General features: G+C 39.8%; 1 protein-coding gene across 1 annotated transcript; it reads left to right on the forward strand.

Moving 5' to 3' along the window:
* On the forward strand, window positions 1-1826 carry LOC132097447 (fibroin heavy chain-like). The gene is made up of 4 exons (XM_059503163.1): window positions 1-183; window positions 413-556; window positions 719-946; window positions 1037-1826. Exons 1-4 carry the CDS (start codon window positions 90-92, stop codon window positions 1696-1698), a joined length of 1128 nt encoding a protein of 375 aa, XP_059359146.1. The 5' UTR covers window positions 1-89; the 3' UTR covers window positions 1699-1826.
* Window positions 1827-15453: the final 13627 nt, after the last annotated feature.

The following is a 15453-nucleotide window of genomic DNA, read 5'->3' on the forward strand; positions in this document are numbered from 1 at the left end:
TTGTTGTGCGCTTCGCTGTCCGCTTCTCCTGACGCACCAATTCAGCGCGTTTTCCAGCAGAGATCGTTGTGAGATCTCAGGACGGGAGGATGACAGCTCGAGTGTATTTCTCGTTGATTGCTGTTTTATTGTGTCTGTTCGGATACTTGAACCTAACTCACGCTATTCAAAGACGAACCACAGGTGAGAAGACCTGTTGACTTTAAGATTATTAACACCATTTAGGAATGAGTAGTAGGTTTTAAAGGATGGCTTTACAAAAAAAATAAAAGAAAAAGCAGTATAATACTTAGAACATAATTCACTCTGTAGGTAAAACCTGCAATTCATGCTTCGAGTGTTTCATGTTGTATTCTGAAGTGGCATACTGTCTATATGCATAAAGTAAAACTGACTATCTGTGTCCACACAGTGAAGCCGGGTCAATGTCCAATACCGGAGATGATTCCACTGTGTGCTAAAAGCTGTTTCCATGATGGCCAGTGTCCGACCCGACAGAAGTGTTGCCCAACCACTGGTGGCTTTGCATGCAGTGAACCATGTGGCCAGGGAAGAGGTCAGGGAAGTTGCCAGGGAAGTGGACAGGGACAGGGAAGTGGCCAAGGACAGGGCCAGGGAAGCGGTCAGGGACAAGGCCAGGGACGGGGCCACAGACAAGGCCAGGGTAGTGTTCAGGGTCAGGGACAAGGCCAGGGTAGTGTTCAGGGTCAGGGACAAGGCCAGGGTAGTGGACAGGGTCAGGGACAGGGCCAAGGTCAGGGACAGGGAAGCGGTCAGGGACAAGGACAGGGACAGGGAAGCGGTCGGGGACCGGGCCAAGGTCAGGGACAGGGAAGCGGCCAGGGACAGGGCCAGGGACAAGGCCAGGGTAGTGGTCAGGGACAAGGCCAGGGACAGGGTAGTGGCCAGGGACAAGGTCGGGGACAGGGTAGTGGCCAGGGACAAGGTCGGGGACAGGGTAGTGGCCAGGGACAAGGTCGGGGACAGGGTAGTGGCCAGGGACAAGGTCAGGGACAGGGTAGTTGCCAGGGACAAGGACAGGGTAGTGGTCAGGGACAAGGACAGGGAAGGGGACAGGGACAGGGCCAAGGTAGTGGACAGGGTCAGGGACAGGGCCAAGGTAGAGGACAGGGTCAAGGACAGGGCCAGGGTAGTGGCCAGGGACAGGGTCAGGGACAAGGACAGGGTCAGGGACAGGGAAGCGGTCGGGGACAGGGCCAAGGTCAGGGACAGGGAAGCGGCCAGGGTCAGGGACAAGGCCAGGGAAGTGGCCAGGGACAGGGCCAGGGTACTGGTCAGGGACAGGGTAGTGGCCAGGGACAAGGTCAGGGACAGGGTAGTGGTCAGGGACAAGGCCAGGGTAGTGGTCAGGGACAAGGTCAGGGCCAGGGTAGTGGTCAGGGCCAGGGAAGTGGCCAGGGACAAGGACAAGGCCAGGGGAGCGGTTATGGTCAGGGGAGCGGTTATGGTCAGGGAAGCGGTCAGGGGAGCGGTTATGGTCAGGGAAGTGGTCAGGGGAGCGGCCATGGTCAGGGGAGCGGGTATGGTCAGGGAAGCGGTTATGGTCAGGGAAGCGGTCAGGGGAGCGGTTATGGTCAGGGAAGCGGTCAGGGGAGCGGTTATGGTCAGGGCCAGGGAAGTGGTCAAGGGAATGGTCAGGCATGTGGCCAAGGAAATGGTCAACGCCGTGGTCGTTGAATTGTTAATAGGTATTCTGCCTAATACTTATTGGAGATCTTTTCAATTCTATGCTCTATTCATATGGCATGTTTTCCCTGTTCACTCGAACAGTTTAGAAATGTGTCTGCCCCCCCCCACCTCAAATAAAAAGAATTGCGTGTTTTGAAGAGTTGGTGTTTTTGGTATTATTTGGCTGTTTTCTCGCATCGCTAACTGCCATCTGTGCTTTAAGTTCCTCTCCTTGAGACCCTTTCCTTTAGCCAAGTATTGCATTTCACCCTGAGCCCTATGGGCCCCAACTTAAGACATCGGGACAGTTTTCACGTCATAGCTCAGACGTGGGTGGGGAATCGGGGTTGTTTTGTTCTTCCTTGGATCGATGTTTTTAAATCTCCATCAATTATGGTGACGAAAAGGATTGCCCTCACTGGTAGAAACGACACCAGACCTATACCGCAACAGTCAAGAGAGGCTCGACTGTGATTGGTGTCCAGCAACAGCAGCGAGTGCTGGAAGAGTTCCACATAAAAGCGCACGCAAAGCTTGCCGCAAAACCCCAGCAAGTTAGAACCATAATGTGTCGGGGCCAGGGGAAAAATTATATTTGCTGAGTTTCGGTTAGGTTTTGTGACGGGCTTTTGCTCAAAACTTGCAACGTATGCCGGTATCAGTGTTGGGGAGTAACTAGTTACATGTAACGGCGTTACGTAATTTAATTACAAAATTGTTGTAACTGTAATTAGTTAGTTACTAAGAAAAAAATGAGTAATTAAATTACAGTTACTTATGAATTTTTTTACGATTACAAAGGGGATTACATTTGAATATTTACACACATCCACATACAGATTTAACTGATTTCTTTCCCAAATTGCACTAACTATTCTGAGACATACCGCCCTAAAAATTTCCGGGATGCGGAAATACAGTCTGGTTCGTAGAATCCAGTCATAAAAACGAAATGCCTAACGCGGACGGAATATGCCACATTTTGGATGACTAAATCAAAAGTAGGTCAGTACACTTGAATCAAAACATGACATCGACTAGTGTCTGTGAATATAAAGCCCCAAAAATGCAATATATGACTTGCACATTCTGCGTGTTTGTGGAAATCAGGCGCGGACTGGACACCGGGAGAACCGGGACAATTCCCGGTGGCCTGGCAGCCGATTTTGCCCCACTATTTAATATCATTATTGTATAATTGCCTGCCGAATGTACTAAAGCGATCATTTGCGAATCCGCCATTTGATAATTAAATATCTAATAAGTCATGAATTGTTAGTCATGACTCACGCGCTCTCCGCGCCTCCGACAAACGGTTTGGATCAGACTCTGGTTACTATTGGTTAACTGTGACAACCAAAAATTGTAATTGTAAAAGTATTGTAGAAAATGTATTGTAAAGTATAGTTTTGTTCAATCTTGAGTATTAAAGTCATGAGAGAGATGGATAACAGGGCAAAATAAAGAGACTGAAGAGAAAAATGGAAGTGAAGGTGCAGTTCAGGAGAGAACTTTGCATGTCCCCAAATTAAAGATTTAAACCTTTTTTTATGTCAGGTCCCTACAAAAAAATAGTTTTGTCCATGAATTTGTTTGTATGAGTTTGAATTTTCCAGTCTGAATTTTTTTCCCAGTCCGCCCCTCCTGTAAATTAATGGCAAAGACATGGTTTCATTTACTACACATAGGCCTACTGAAGCTCACAGTGTTTTCAACCTCTGCCGCCTCAATATAGGAGTACACGGGCACATAAACATAATTTCTAGAACTGCTCTGTGTCACTTCATGTGCATTTTACTTATTTTGAGAAAACTATCATCATATACAGAGACAGCAGTTTCAAAAAAACACCAATGTTTCAGGAGTTTATTACACAGAATACGTCACATCCCAGACAGCATGGTAACATTGATTCAATGTTGAGTTTTGGTCCAAACCATCATTTTGGTTGACATCAAAATTTCAATGTTTAAAGTGTGTTGGATCAGCATTGAAATTTTGATGAAAGGGAACAGCACACATGGGTGAAGACAGTGACATTGTACTAACATTGAGTCTTAGTTCATGAGCACAATATCTTGCAGGCATGTATCTGTGCAAAACACTACTGGGTGTTTCCCAATCAGTGGGGCGTTTCAGTTTATGATGGGCACTTTCAATGGTGTTACCTCATTTGCTCTAATACACTGGGGGTTTGGTTTAGTGGTGGGCCCTCATGATTTTAGGAAGTCTTTTGAAAAATGGTTGAAAAACCAATTGTAGTTTGACCATTGGCACTTATTGGTATACGCCCATTTTGGTTTTCCATGTGGGCTTCTCAATAGTTAATTGATGCTTCCTTATTGAGAGAAAACACAAGGTGCATCCTATACGGAAGTCTTGACATGCATGACCTCTCTGAGTTTCTCTCTGGTGCATATAATTAATTTCTGTTTTTAGCATGCTTTTTACTTGCATTTTATTTATTGTTACTAAATCTACTAACATACATTAATTTTCAAAGTAAGTAAAAAGTGTTGAAATAAATTGCACAGTAGCATGGGGACATTGATACAATGTAGTGTTTTCATCCAAAACATGTTGAATCATCATTGATATTTTGATTAAAGGCAAGAGCCAAAATGGAAGTGGGTGATGAAAAATGATCTCCAATTCATCTTTAGCCTTGATTGATAAAATTCTACAATATTTAGCTGACTCTAGGAGCTCATGAGCATGAATATTAAACTTGACATAGCTTATGTTTCTGTTACTCTACAATTACTCCAAGGCATTCAGTAGGAGGGGTTAAGACTGATGAGGATGGATAATTAAAGAAAAGAGAAGCACACCCTTAATCATGCTGACATTGATCATACATTGAGTTGTAGTCCACAGCATAACTGCTTGTCACAAGATTGGATTGTATCCCATCTCCTGCTAGCAGATTTATTAGGTAAACATTCATATTCCTGAAAAAGTATCAAACGTAACAGTTCTAAAAGGTACAACTCAAAATCAAAGATGTTTTCATGTGATATTCAAATAGATTAATGGTTTAGCATTAGGTAAATCTGCAGCTTTAATGAAACAGCTTTATAATTAAGCTGTTCCCACAAACTAAATTCAGAACATTTCACTTGCTACAATAAATAGGTTCTTGGTAAATTAGGTGCAATAAAATCTACAAACCGTCAACATACTGAAGTCTTGTGTATTATAGCTCTTCCATTTGCAAATGTTCAAAGCACTAAATGTAAAATATATTGAAACAGTAATAGAGTTTAGATTATTTTAAATCCGTGATACTAAAATCATGTTCTAACTGTCTGTATTCATAAATAGTTAAAAGTAAATGTTATATTTTCAATATATTTTTTCAATATTCAATATTTTCAATATTTTCAATATATTTTTTATGTGACTTTATGTATGTATGTATGAGAACTTATTTTACTTTTTCAGAGAATCCAAAAGAAAAGAGGCACAGTCTGAGCCAGATTTTATCAAATTGAACAGTTGCACCACTTGCAGCAATAATCACTTCACGGTGGTCAAAGAGGCGTAAATTGAAATCAATGATTAAGTCCACAGAGTCAGAAATACTACAACAATTCAATGAAACCAGTGCACAAAATTCTGTGTCAGAAGAAAATCATGTTGAAGCAGTAAATGATTATGTTGAATACCCTAAAGTTGTTATAGACTCAGCTGGTTCAGATTGTAATGATTCAGTCACAGATGAGTTCCCTGGTGGGGTGTCTGATGAGGTTCTGTGGCATCCAACCAATATACACAATGTTAATAATGACACAGTCAACTTATCAGACGTTGACTCTGATACTGAGTCAGAAGCTCCAACGAGTGAGTTTCTTTTAAGGAGTTTGCGATATTGGGCCTCAACCTTCTCAGTCTCTCTTGCTGCACTCAGTGCACTTTTAAGTATTTTGAGAATGTTTCATCCAGAATTGCCCACAGATGCCAGGACAATTCTTAAGACCCAAACCCATGTATCTACCATAAAGATGGAAGGTGGGGAGTATTATCATTTTGGCTTGGCAAAGGGGATATTGTCATGTTTGAAAAGCTTAATTCTGCCTGAACAATTGAAAATAGTTAAAGTACAGTTAAATTTAGATGGCCTTCCACTTTTCAAAAGCTGTACACTTCAGTTCTGGCCAATTCTTGCCATTGTCAATTGTGACTATACTAAACATCCCTTCCTCGTTGGCCTTTACTCTGTTATGAAAAAGCCCAAGTGCATATTTGAGTTCTTAAAGCCATTTATTGATGATTTAGCTGATGTTCTTATGGGTGGAATTGTTTACAATGGTCAAAACATATTGGTAGAAGTGAGCTCTTTTGTGTGTGATGCCCCTGCCAGAGCCTTTGTTAAAAATATAAAATCTCACAATGGCTACTCAGGCTGTGACAAATGTGTTCAAGTGGGTGAGTGGCAAAATAAAATGACATACCCAGAAACTGATGCAAAGTTGAGGACGGATTCTGATTTTAATGATATGATTGATGAAGACAACCACTTTAACCAAAAACTTTCTCCTTTAGCTGGCTTGGTAAAAATGGTTACCATGTTTCCATTAGATTATATGCACTTGTGCTGTCTAGGCGTCACTAGGAAACTTTTGAACTTATGGATCAGAGGTAAAGTGCATACTACTAGGTTGTCCACTCAAACTGTAGCTGACATTTCTGAAAAGTTAAAGCTGCTGAGTTCCTACACGCCGGTTGAGTTTAGTCGGAAACCAAGAGGGTTATCAGAAATTGACTGCTGGAAAGCTACTGAGCTGCGCTCTTTTATGTTGTACACAGGCCCTTTTGTGCTTCAGAATAGCATTCAAATGCCGATGTATGAGAACTTTATGCTGTTTTCTGTTGCAATGCATTTGCTTTTATCCTCTGGAACCCCAGAGGCGATGATTGATTGTGCTCATGAATTGCTTGTCTCATTTGTATGCCACTTTGGACAACTGTATGGTAAACATGAAATAGTCTACAATATACACCAGCTCACTCATCTGGCTGAAGAGTATCGTCTCTTTGGACCTTTGGATAATGTGTCAGCATTTCCTTTTGAGAATTATTTAGGACAAATAAAACGTCTTTTGCGCCAAGCCTCACTTACCCTTACAGCAAGTTGTGAAAAGGTTATCTGAGATGCCAAGTCCAGATTCACCAAAGCCTCATGAGTGCAACTTAAGTCAGACACATTTTGACGGTCCAGTGCTCCATAGCCTTAGTCTTGGCAAACAGTTCAGAAAAGCTGTCACTGAAAAGTACACTCTGTCAATAGTGCAAGGAGATAATTGTGTACAAATAGTTGGCCACATTGTTATTTTAAGAAAAATCATTAAGGTAGATGGAGTAGGGATTTTTGTCCTGTTTCAAAAGTTTCACAATCAAGAGTAATTTTTCTCCTACCCATTTGAGTCAACCAGCATAGGTTGTTATAAAGTTTGGGAGTTGCATGACAATCTAGATATGGCCAGGCTCCAAGATATTAAGCTGAAATATTTCCTCTGTCCTGACAAGAATGTTTTCATTGCCATGCCACTCATCCATATGACATAATTAACTGTTTGTAGATTAAAACATGATTTTGCTGTTGTAAGAAAAGCTTGTACTTAACATAATTAGTTCCTGCTTTTCCATCTCCAAGGAAAAGTTTACATTTCTAATCTTGTATTGTAGGGGAGTTATTTTGTTTTAAAAAATGAAGCAGTGGTGCATCGTTCAATTTCAAAATGGTGGCACAGAAATTGTGCCACACAGCTGGCTGATTGGAAATAAGCTTCTTTGGCCACCATATCCACCCAAAGACACAGCCAAGATACGGGCTGCAGTGAAAAAATATGAGCTGCCTACTGAGGAATGGTTGTCCTATGAACCTGTTAGACACCTTGCAATTCGGGTTAAGTGTATAAATAAATATGAGTTGGAATTTGAATTATTGTGGACTTTATTACACTCACAACATATAACTTGCAGCCGCATATGAAGAAGCTGAGAAGGGTTTGAAAAGATACCTACAGGAGAACTGCGACACAAGTGACATTCAGTCTGAAGTAGAAACTGAGAAGTTAAAAAAAAGAAAATCCAGGTAACACAATTAATGAATGACAAAGGGAAATAATAATCATAACATGAAATTCCTAGATGTATCTGAAGTTTTATTTCTCTATTAGACACAATCCCATTTACAACACATCTGATACAGAAGAGGAAGTTAAAAAAAGAAAGCTCTGCCCAGCTCCTAGACTTCTATTTCCAGGTATAACAGTGATGTTATGTAACTAAGACTGAGTGGCACAATATATGCAATTGTTCCATTTATGTGGACATTCCAAAATGTAATTTTGCTAACATGTAAAATCTGTTTCACTGCAGTCTCCAATATAATGCAGGCTCCTGTTCAATCAGCTTCCAGAGTCCAGACCTTTGTCCAGCCCTCTAATCAAATTCTGCCTAACCATCCCTCCGAGTCCTCTGACCAGATGTGCAGCAGTTCTCCATACTTGACTGAGTCAAGTCAAAGTCAAAGTCACCTTTATTTATATAGCGCTTTAAACATTCCGTCAAAGCAACTGAACAACATTCATTAGGAAAACAGTGTCAATAATGCAAAATGATAGTTAAAGGCAGTTCATCATTGAATTCAGTTATGTCATCTCTGTTCAGTTAAATAGTGTCTGTGCATTTATTTGCAATCAAGTCAACGATATCGCTGTAGATGAAGTGACCCCAACTAAGCAAGCCAGAGGCGACAGCGGCAAGGAACCGAAACTCCATCGGTGACAGAATGGAGAAAAAAACCTTGGGAGAAACCAGGCTCAGTTGGGGGGCCAGTTCTCCTCTGACCGGACGAAACCAGTAGTTCAATTCCAGGCTGCAGCAAAGTCAGATTGTGCAGAAGAATCATCTGTTTCCTGTGGTCTTGTCCTGGTGCTCCTCTGAGACAAGGTCTTTACAGGGGATCTGTATCTGGGGCTCTAGATGTCCTGATCTCCGCTGTCTTTCAGGGATGTAGAGGTCCTTTCTAGGTGCTGATCCACCATCTGGTCTGGATACGCACTGGATCCGGGTGACTGCAGTGACCCTCTGATCTGGACACAGACTGGATCTGGTGGCCACGGTGACCTCGGAACAAGAGAGAAACAGACAAATATTAGCGTAGATGCCATTCTTCTAATAATGTAGCAAGTACATAGGGTGTTATGGGAAGTGTTTCCGGTTCCGGTTTACCTAATTAATGCAGCTTAAAAATCCTTTAACGGATTTGGATATTAAAAGCATATTAGTATGTTATGTGTATGCCAGGTTAAAGAGATGGGTCTTTAATCTAGATTTAAAATGGAAGAGTGTGTCTGCCTCCCGAACAATGTTAGGTAGGTTATTCCAGAGTTTAGGCGCCAAATAGGAAAAGGATCTGCCGCCCGCAGTTGATTTTGATATTCTAGGTATTATCAGAGTTTTGAGAATGTAGCGGACGTAGAGGATTATAATGTAAAAGGAACTCATTCAAATACTGAGGTGCTAAACCATTCAGGGCTTTATAAGTAATAAGCAATATTTTAAAATCTATACGATGTTTGATAGGGAGCCAGTGCAGTGTTGACAGGACCGGGCTAATATGGTCTTACTTCCTGGTTCTAGTAAGAACTCTTGCTGCTGCATTTTGGACTAGCTGTAGTTTGTTTACTAAGCGTGCAGAACAACCACCCAATAAAGCATTACAATAATCTAACCTTGAGGTCATAAATGCATGGATTGACATTTCTGCATTTGACATTGAGAGCATGGGCCGTAATTTAGATATATTTTTGAGATGGAAAAATGCAGTTTTACAAATGCTAGAAACGTGGCTTTCTAAGGAAAGATTGCGATCAAATAACACCTAGGTTCCTAACTGATGTCGAAGAATTGACAGAGCAACCATCAAGTCTTAGACAGTGTTCTAGGTTATTACAAGCGGAGTTTTTAGGTCCTATAATTAACACCTCTGTTTTTTAAGAATTTAGCAGTAAGAAATTACTCGTCATCCAGTTTTTTATATCGACTATGCATTCCATTAGTTTTTCAAATTGGTGTGTTTCACCGGGCCGCGAAGAAATATATAGCTGAGTATCATCAGCATAACAGTGAAAGCTAACACCATGTTTCCTGATGATATCTCCCAAGGGTAACATATAAAGCGTGAAGAGTAGCGGCCCTAGTACTGAGCCTTGAGGTACTCCATACTGCACTTGTGATCAATAGGATACATCTTCATTCACTGCTACGAACTGATGGCGGTCATATAAGTACGATTTAAACTTAGATTTATGCTAATGCACTTCCACTGATGCCAACAACGTGTTCAAGTCTATGCAAAAGAATGTTGTGGTCAATTGTGTCAAACGCAGCACTAAGATCCAATAAAACTAATAGAGAGATACACCCACGATCAGATGATAAGAGCAGATCATTTGTAACTCTAAGGAGAGCAGTCTCAGTACTATGATACGGTCTAAATCCTGACTGGAAATCCTCACATATGCCATTTTTCTCTAAGAAGGAATATAATTGTGAGGATACCACCTTTTCTAGTATCTTGGACAGAAAAGGGAGATTCGAGATTGGTCTATAATTAACTAGTTCTTTGGGGTCAAGTTGTGGTTTTTTGATGAGAGGCTTAATAACAGCCAGTTTGAAGGTTTTGGGGACATATCCTAATGACAATGAGAAATTAATAATAGTCAGAAGAGGATCTATGACTTCTGGAAGCACCTCTTTTAGGAGCTTAGATGGTATAGGGTCTAACATACATGTTGGTTGTTTAGATGATTTAACAAGTTTATACAATTCTTCCTCTCCTATGGTAGAGAATGCGTGGAACTGTTCCTCAGGGGGTCTATAGTGCACTGTCTAATCTTGTGACTCATGAGCCCTGCCTGCCATGTACCCCTGCCAGGAACCATCTTCCAAGGATCATGAGGGTATCCATTCCAGAAGTGCTTTGGCAGTTTTGCAATGAGACCAATATTTGCTTTGATTTTAATGTCCAGCTTCCTAATTTCAGGCAGTTTACACCAATATACAATAGTGTTACTTTATCCTAAAATATAATTTGGTTGCTAATCTGCGAGTCTGTTCACTAGCAATAGTTTTTTCTTGTTGCAGATGCAAGGGATTCTGCAAGAGAGTTAATGAAAGGCAAGTGCAGAGAAGTTTTCCTACTTTCCTTATACAGTATACATGTTAAATATGTTTTGACCTGTAATGTTTTTTATTCTCCACAATATGTTGCTTTACAAAAGTTGATCAGAACTGTAACTGAACTTGTAAAAGAAATGAAGGAACTGCGTGAGGAATGTCAGGAATTCTTCAGACAGTCCTTGCCCTCAAAGCAACTGCTGCAACCGTTGCCTGTCTCAGTCCCTCTGCACAATAGTGATGAGCTTGAGAGTGCAGAGGAGATATTAGCATCCAGTGAAGCAAGGACAATAATGGTTTGTGGTTCTATGTTGACCATTCTGTTGTTAACCCATTTTTTTTATTTTATTTTTTTTACATTTTACATGTTCTCTCTGCTTTGTGTTCACATTTTGTATGGCAGGTAAAACACTTCAGCATAATTGGAGGAACCTCATCGGAAGTTAGGGTCCGTCGCATGCTTTCTTGTGCACTGACCAATGAGCTGGCAACATCACTAAATTTGGCTGGGAAGATGGTTAAAAAGCAGTCAAGGCAAAAGAGGGCATTCAAGGATAAATTCTTGAATATGTGTATATTTGGTGAGTTATTACTATCAATGATTTTAATTGTCGTTCTGCCTTTTGTGTTCCCAGAAATTGACCTTACTTCATCCAATATTTCCCTGTTCCAGTTCATCCATTAATATATTAAATTGCATACATTTCATATCCTGTTGTTTTCTTTTGTTAGATGCTATGACTTTGCAGATGGGTGTGGGAAAAGTTTCCCAGTATGAATATAGTCAGGCAGTCCAGAAATGGCTCCGATATGCACCGTACCGTGTGGGCGGAACTGCACTTCAAACAAGTGAAACTGTACCGTCGGTGCCTCCAGATACAAATTCATTTGCTTTTTTGTTCATTGGTTTATTTGTTTACTTTTGAGTCTGTATGATGTTTTTTTTTTTTTTTTTTTTTTTACATGGAATTGAGTGCTTTGAGTTGAATGAATTAAAAGAACAAAGACTGGAAAATAAAGAAGAATGTGATTGAAACAGTGTTTTTATTGTTTTATTAATAAAGTTGGTTGAATATTGATTCAATGTTATAAGCATGATTTTGTCTTCAATATTAATAATGTTTCGAATGTGGGTGCAAAAGTGACGTTGAAACAACATCACTTTGTAATGTTGAAGCAATATTAACACCATTGATTTGTGGTTGAAATCTGAACATTATTTCAATATTAATTGAGGGTGCAAATGTGACGTTGAAACAACATCACTTTGTAATGTTGAAGCAATATTAACAACATTGATTTGTGGTTGAAATCTGAACATTATTTCAATATTAACTGAGGGTGCAAGAGTGATTTAAAAGCAACATCACTTTCTAACGTTATTTCCATTGTAATCAGCGTTGACACATCAACACTGACTCAACATTGTTTCAATGGTTACATGCTATCTGGGATGCTTATTAGATAACTGTATTTAAGTTGATTTATATGCTTTTATTTATTATTCTTTAATTTTCACAAATTTAGAAAAGTAATCAAAAAGTACTCAAAAGTAATTAGTTACATTACTTTAATAAAGTAATTGAAAAAGTTACACTACTATTACATTTTAAACAGGGTAACTTGTGATTTGTAACCTATTATATTTCCAAAGTAACCTTCCCAACACTGGCCGGTATTGTAAGTGCTCTAAAATAGAGTCTCTACATTAATGTAATTGCTCTTATGAGCAAAAATGATGGTTGTTTCCACTGTAAAGAAAAAAAATGCAAGTGATTGTGCTTGGCGACTCCTAGTCCGGCAAAGTGGCTTTAGGCCCTGTCCCAAATCGCGCACTTCATGTGGACTTTCGGTCTCGTGGACTTGAAATGCGCGTGCTCGCCGAGTCTACGAGTCCGTAGGCCGTCCCATTCAGCATTTTAACGCTCCGAAGTGTGCTCAGCAGCGCCCCCTTTGTACCCTTGAAGCGGTCTTCCGCGAAGCCCGCATAGAAGCAGGCTCCACGCACTTCAACTACCCAGGAATCCTTGCGAAAGACAAATCAGACAACAGATGGGAGGATATTTCGCTCACGGACTGTAAACATGGCTGAGAAGAGAATATTTAAGTGTAAAAGTATCAATGTTTTTTATGACATAGGCGTACATTTTACCAGTTGTTACTTACAGTTATACAAACATTATCAACCAGTTGATATCTCAAACATAATAATAGCGCGTTAAATAATACGATCGCATTATGATTCATTACATAAATAGAACCGAATGTCATGGCTTTATGAGTCATATAAACGTAGTATGAATATTGAAACCTATACATTTTTCTTAAACTCATTTTAATTTTGTGTTAAAATTTAACATTATATATTATTATGTACAAATGTATTTATCATTTAAATAACCATGACATCTATTCTAATGCCCAGGTGGCATTTACAATTATAGAACTGTAAAAGCAGGCTGTGTATTTCACATGGACATATTATTTGGGAAATTAAAATTAATCCTGTTCTCTATGCTAAAGACTGTAATTTGTTTAATGATATTTGTGATATTTTTCTAATAAAGGGAAATTAGAAAATCTTATTCAGCTCCGTATGGAGAGGGATAAGTCAACCAGACCTTCTTCCTGTTTCCGGCGTGACGATCGAGTCTGTCCCAAAATACCTCTCAATGCACCCTCGCGGACTCGCGCTAAGGGCCCTATAGGTCTGCACTACATGACGTCACCGAGGTGTGGACTCTGAGGAAGTCCACAAGTCCGGAGTGTGCCATTTGGGACAGGGCCTTAAGCTTTCACTCTCTGCACAAACTATTAAATATGCGCCTAATATAGCACACATCTATATAGGTTAAATGTTTAAACTAACATTGTGATTAAGTATTTTATGTATAGATTTTATTTTGGTTAAGTAGTGAGTGATTTGAGAAGGCTTAGTTGATCAAACATTGGTTAACTCACTGGCCGCTTGGTCGTTAGGCTACTTGAATATACAAAAGCTTGAATTTAACAAAAAATGTTCCAAACATAATTCTTAAAGTTCTGGAGAAAACATTGGCTCTGAGGCATCATTTTTGGAAGACTTAAGGCTTTCTCATAACCTTCTTTGTGCTTCAGCTTCATTGGAGAACATGTATCCTTCTGGAGCTCCCCTGCACGAGACAGACTCTTCTGATGATCCTCTACAGAAAAATTGTACTCGGAAGCACTCATTTGAGTTCCTCTACATTATACTTATTTGTCTGGAGTATGTTTTCAAAAGAAATATCCTTCTGAAGGAACTTCTCTGTATGCTGGGTTCAGTGGCGTACCGCACACCTTAAAGGCCCCCGCAAAGAACAAGATGGGCCCCCCCACCAGCAGTAATGTCATAGTTATTGTGCACCTGCTGCAGGTCTCTTCCATTTACAAAGCTAACTGACTTATCAGTCGTGAATGTGGTGAATAATCTTTGCATTGATTCATTTCATGTAGGTTAATGGCAAACACGTTTCAGTTCAAACAATGTCCTAAGACTCGCTAACTATCAAAAAAAAACATAATTAAATGAAAAACTATATGTGCTAAATTTTGAGAAAAATGAAATTTCAATATATTTACATCGGCATTTACATCCGCAAGACGTATTATTTAGAGTGTTTGCTCATCTGCAATATTGGATGTTTCCTTTAAGATGTCAAATATATATATATATATATTTCTTTTTTGTAGAATAAAAATAGATGTCTATTAGAAGTCTTTAAGATGTTTATGATTTAGAACGTATGTAAAACTGACATCTGAAAGACATCTGTCAGATGTTTGTAGACAGCAGATGCTTTCCAGATCAAGAGATCTTTAACAGACATCTTGCAGACGAACATGTGCTATAATGTTTGTAAACATTTAGATTTGACAGTATTTTAGCCTCTCAAAACATTTTTTTTTTTTTTTATCTATGCAGCAAACATTTGAAATATCTTGAAAAATGCTTTAATGTCTTTAAAGCTTTGGCCATTTTTTTCTTTCTTTTTTCTCTCTCGTTTAAATCTGGCCAAAATCTAGAAAAAAATGATGCTGGCTATGACGAAGTGCAATTTAGGCTAAGACTCTCTTTGTTTTGTTTTTTTGACGCTATGAAAAAATGACACTAAACATCTTTTTTACTAAAACGGGTTTCGGAACAGTAATACAGAGAAAGCACGAACAGAGATGGTAAAATACAGATTCTGCTCTGAGTGAACCGATATTTCTTTCTCTATTACATTTTTAAGCCCTGCCTACAGCATATGGAGCCACGCACATGCAGAAAAAAAATAGGCTAATTATTATGGGATGGCGTGAATGCAGCATTTAGCTCATCCAACCCCAATCAAACAAACCTGAACAAGCTAATCAAGGCATTCAGATTACTTGAAAGCTAGAGGCAGGTGAATTTGATCAGGGTTGGAATTGACCTGCTCTCCATGGATCTTTAAAACCCCATTTTACTGAGGTAGATATTACAGCACCACTTATTCGTTTGATTGTTGTGCGCTTCGCTGTCCGCTTCTCCTGACGCACCAATTTCCACTTATTCGTTTGATTGTTGTGCGC

This window comes from Carassius carassius, chromosome 21 (genome assembly GCF_963082965.1).
Source record: "Carassius carassius chromosome 21, fCarCar2.1, whole genome shotgun sequence".
NCBI lineage: Eukaryota > Metazoa > Chordata > Actinopteri > Cypriniformes > Cyprinidae > Carassius > Carassius carassius.

Bases quoted from the DNA above. Each gene is read 5' to 3' on its own strand.
- LOC132097447 (XM_059503163.1), top strand. From the start codon at position 90: ATGACAGCTCGAGTGTATTTCTCGTTGATTGCTGTTTTATTGTGTCTG. The intron at 184-412 runs GTGAGAAGACCT...GTGTCCACACAG, and splicing joins TATTCAAAGACGAACCACAG to TGAAGCCGGGTCAATGTCCA. The intron at 557-718 runs GTCAGGGAAGTT...GTCAGGGACAAG, and splicing joins ACCATGTGGCCAGGGAAGAG to GCCAGGGTAGTGGACAGGGT.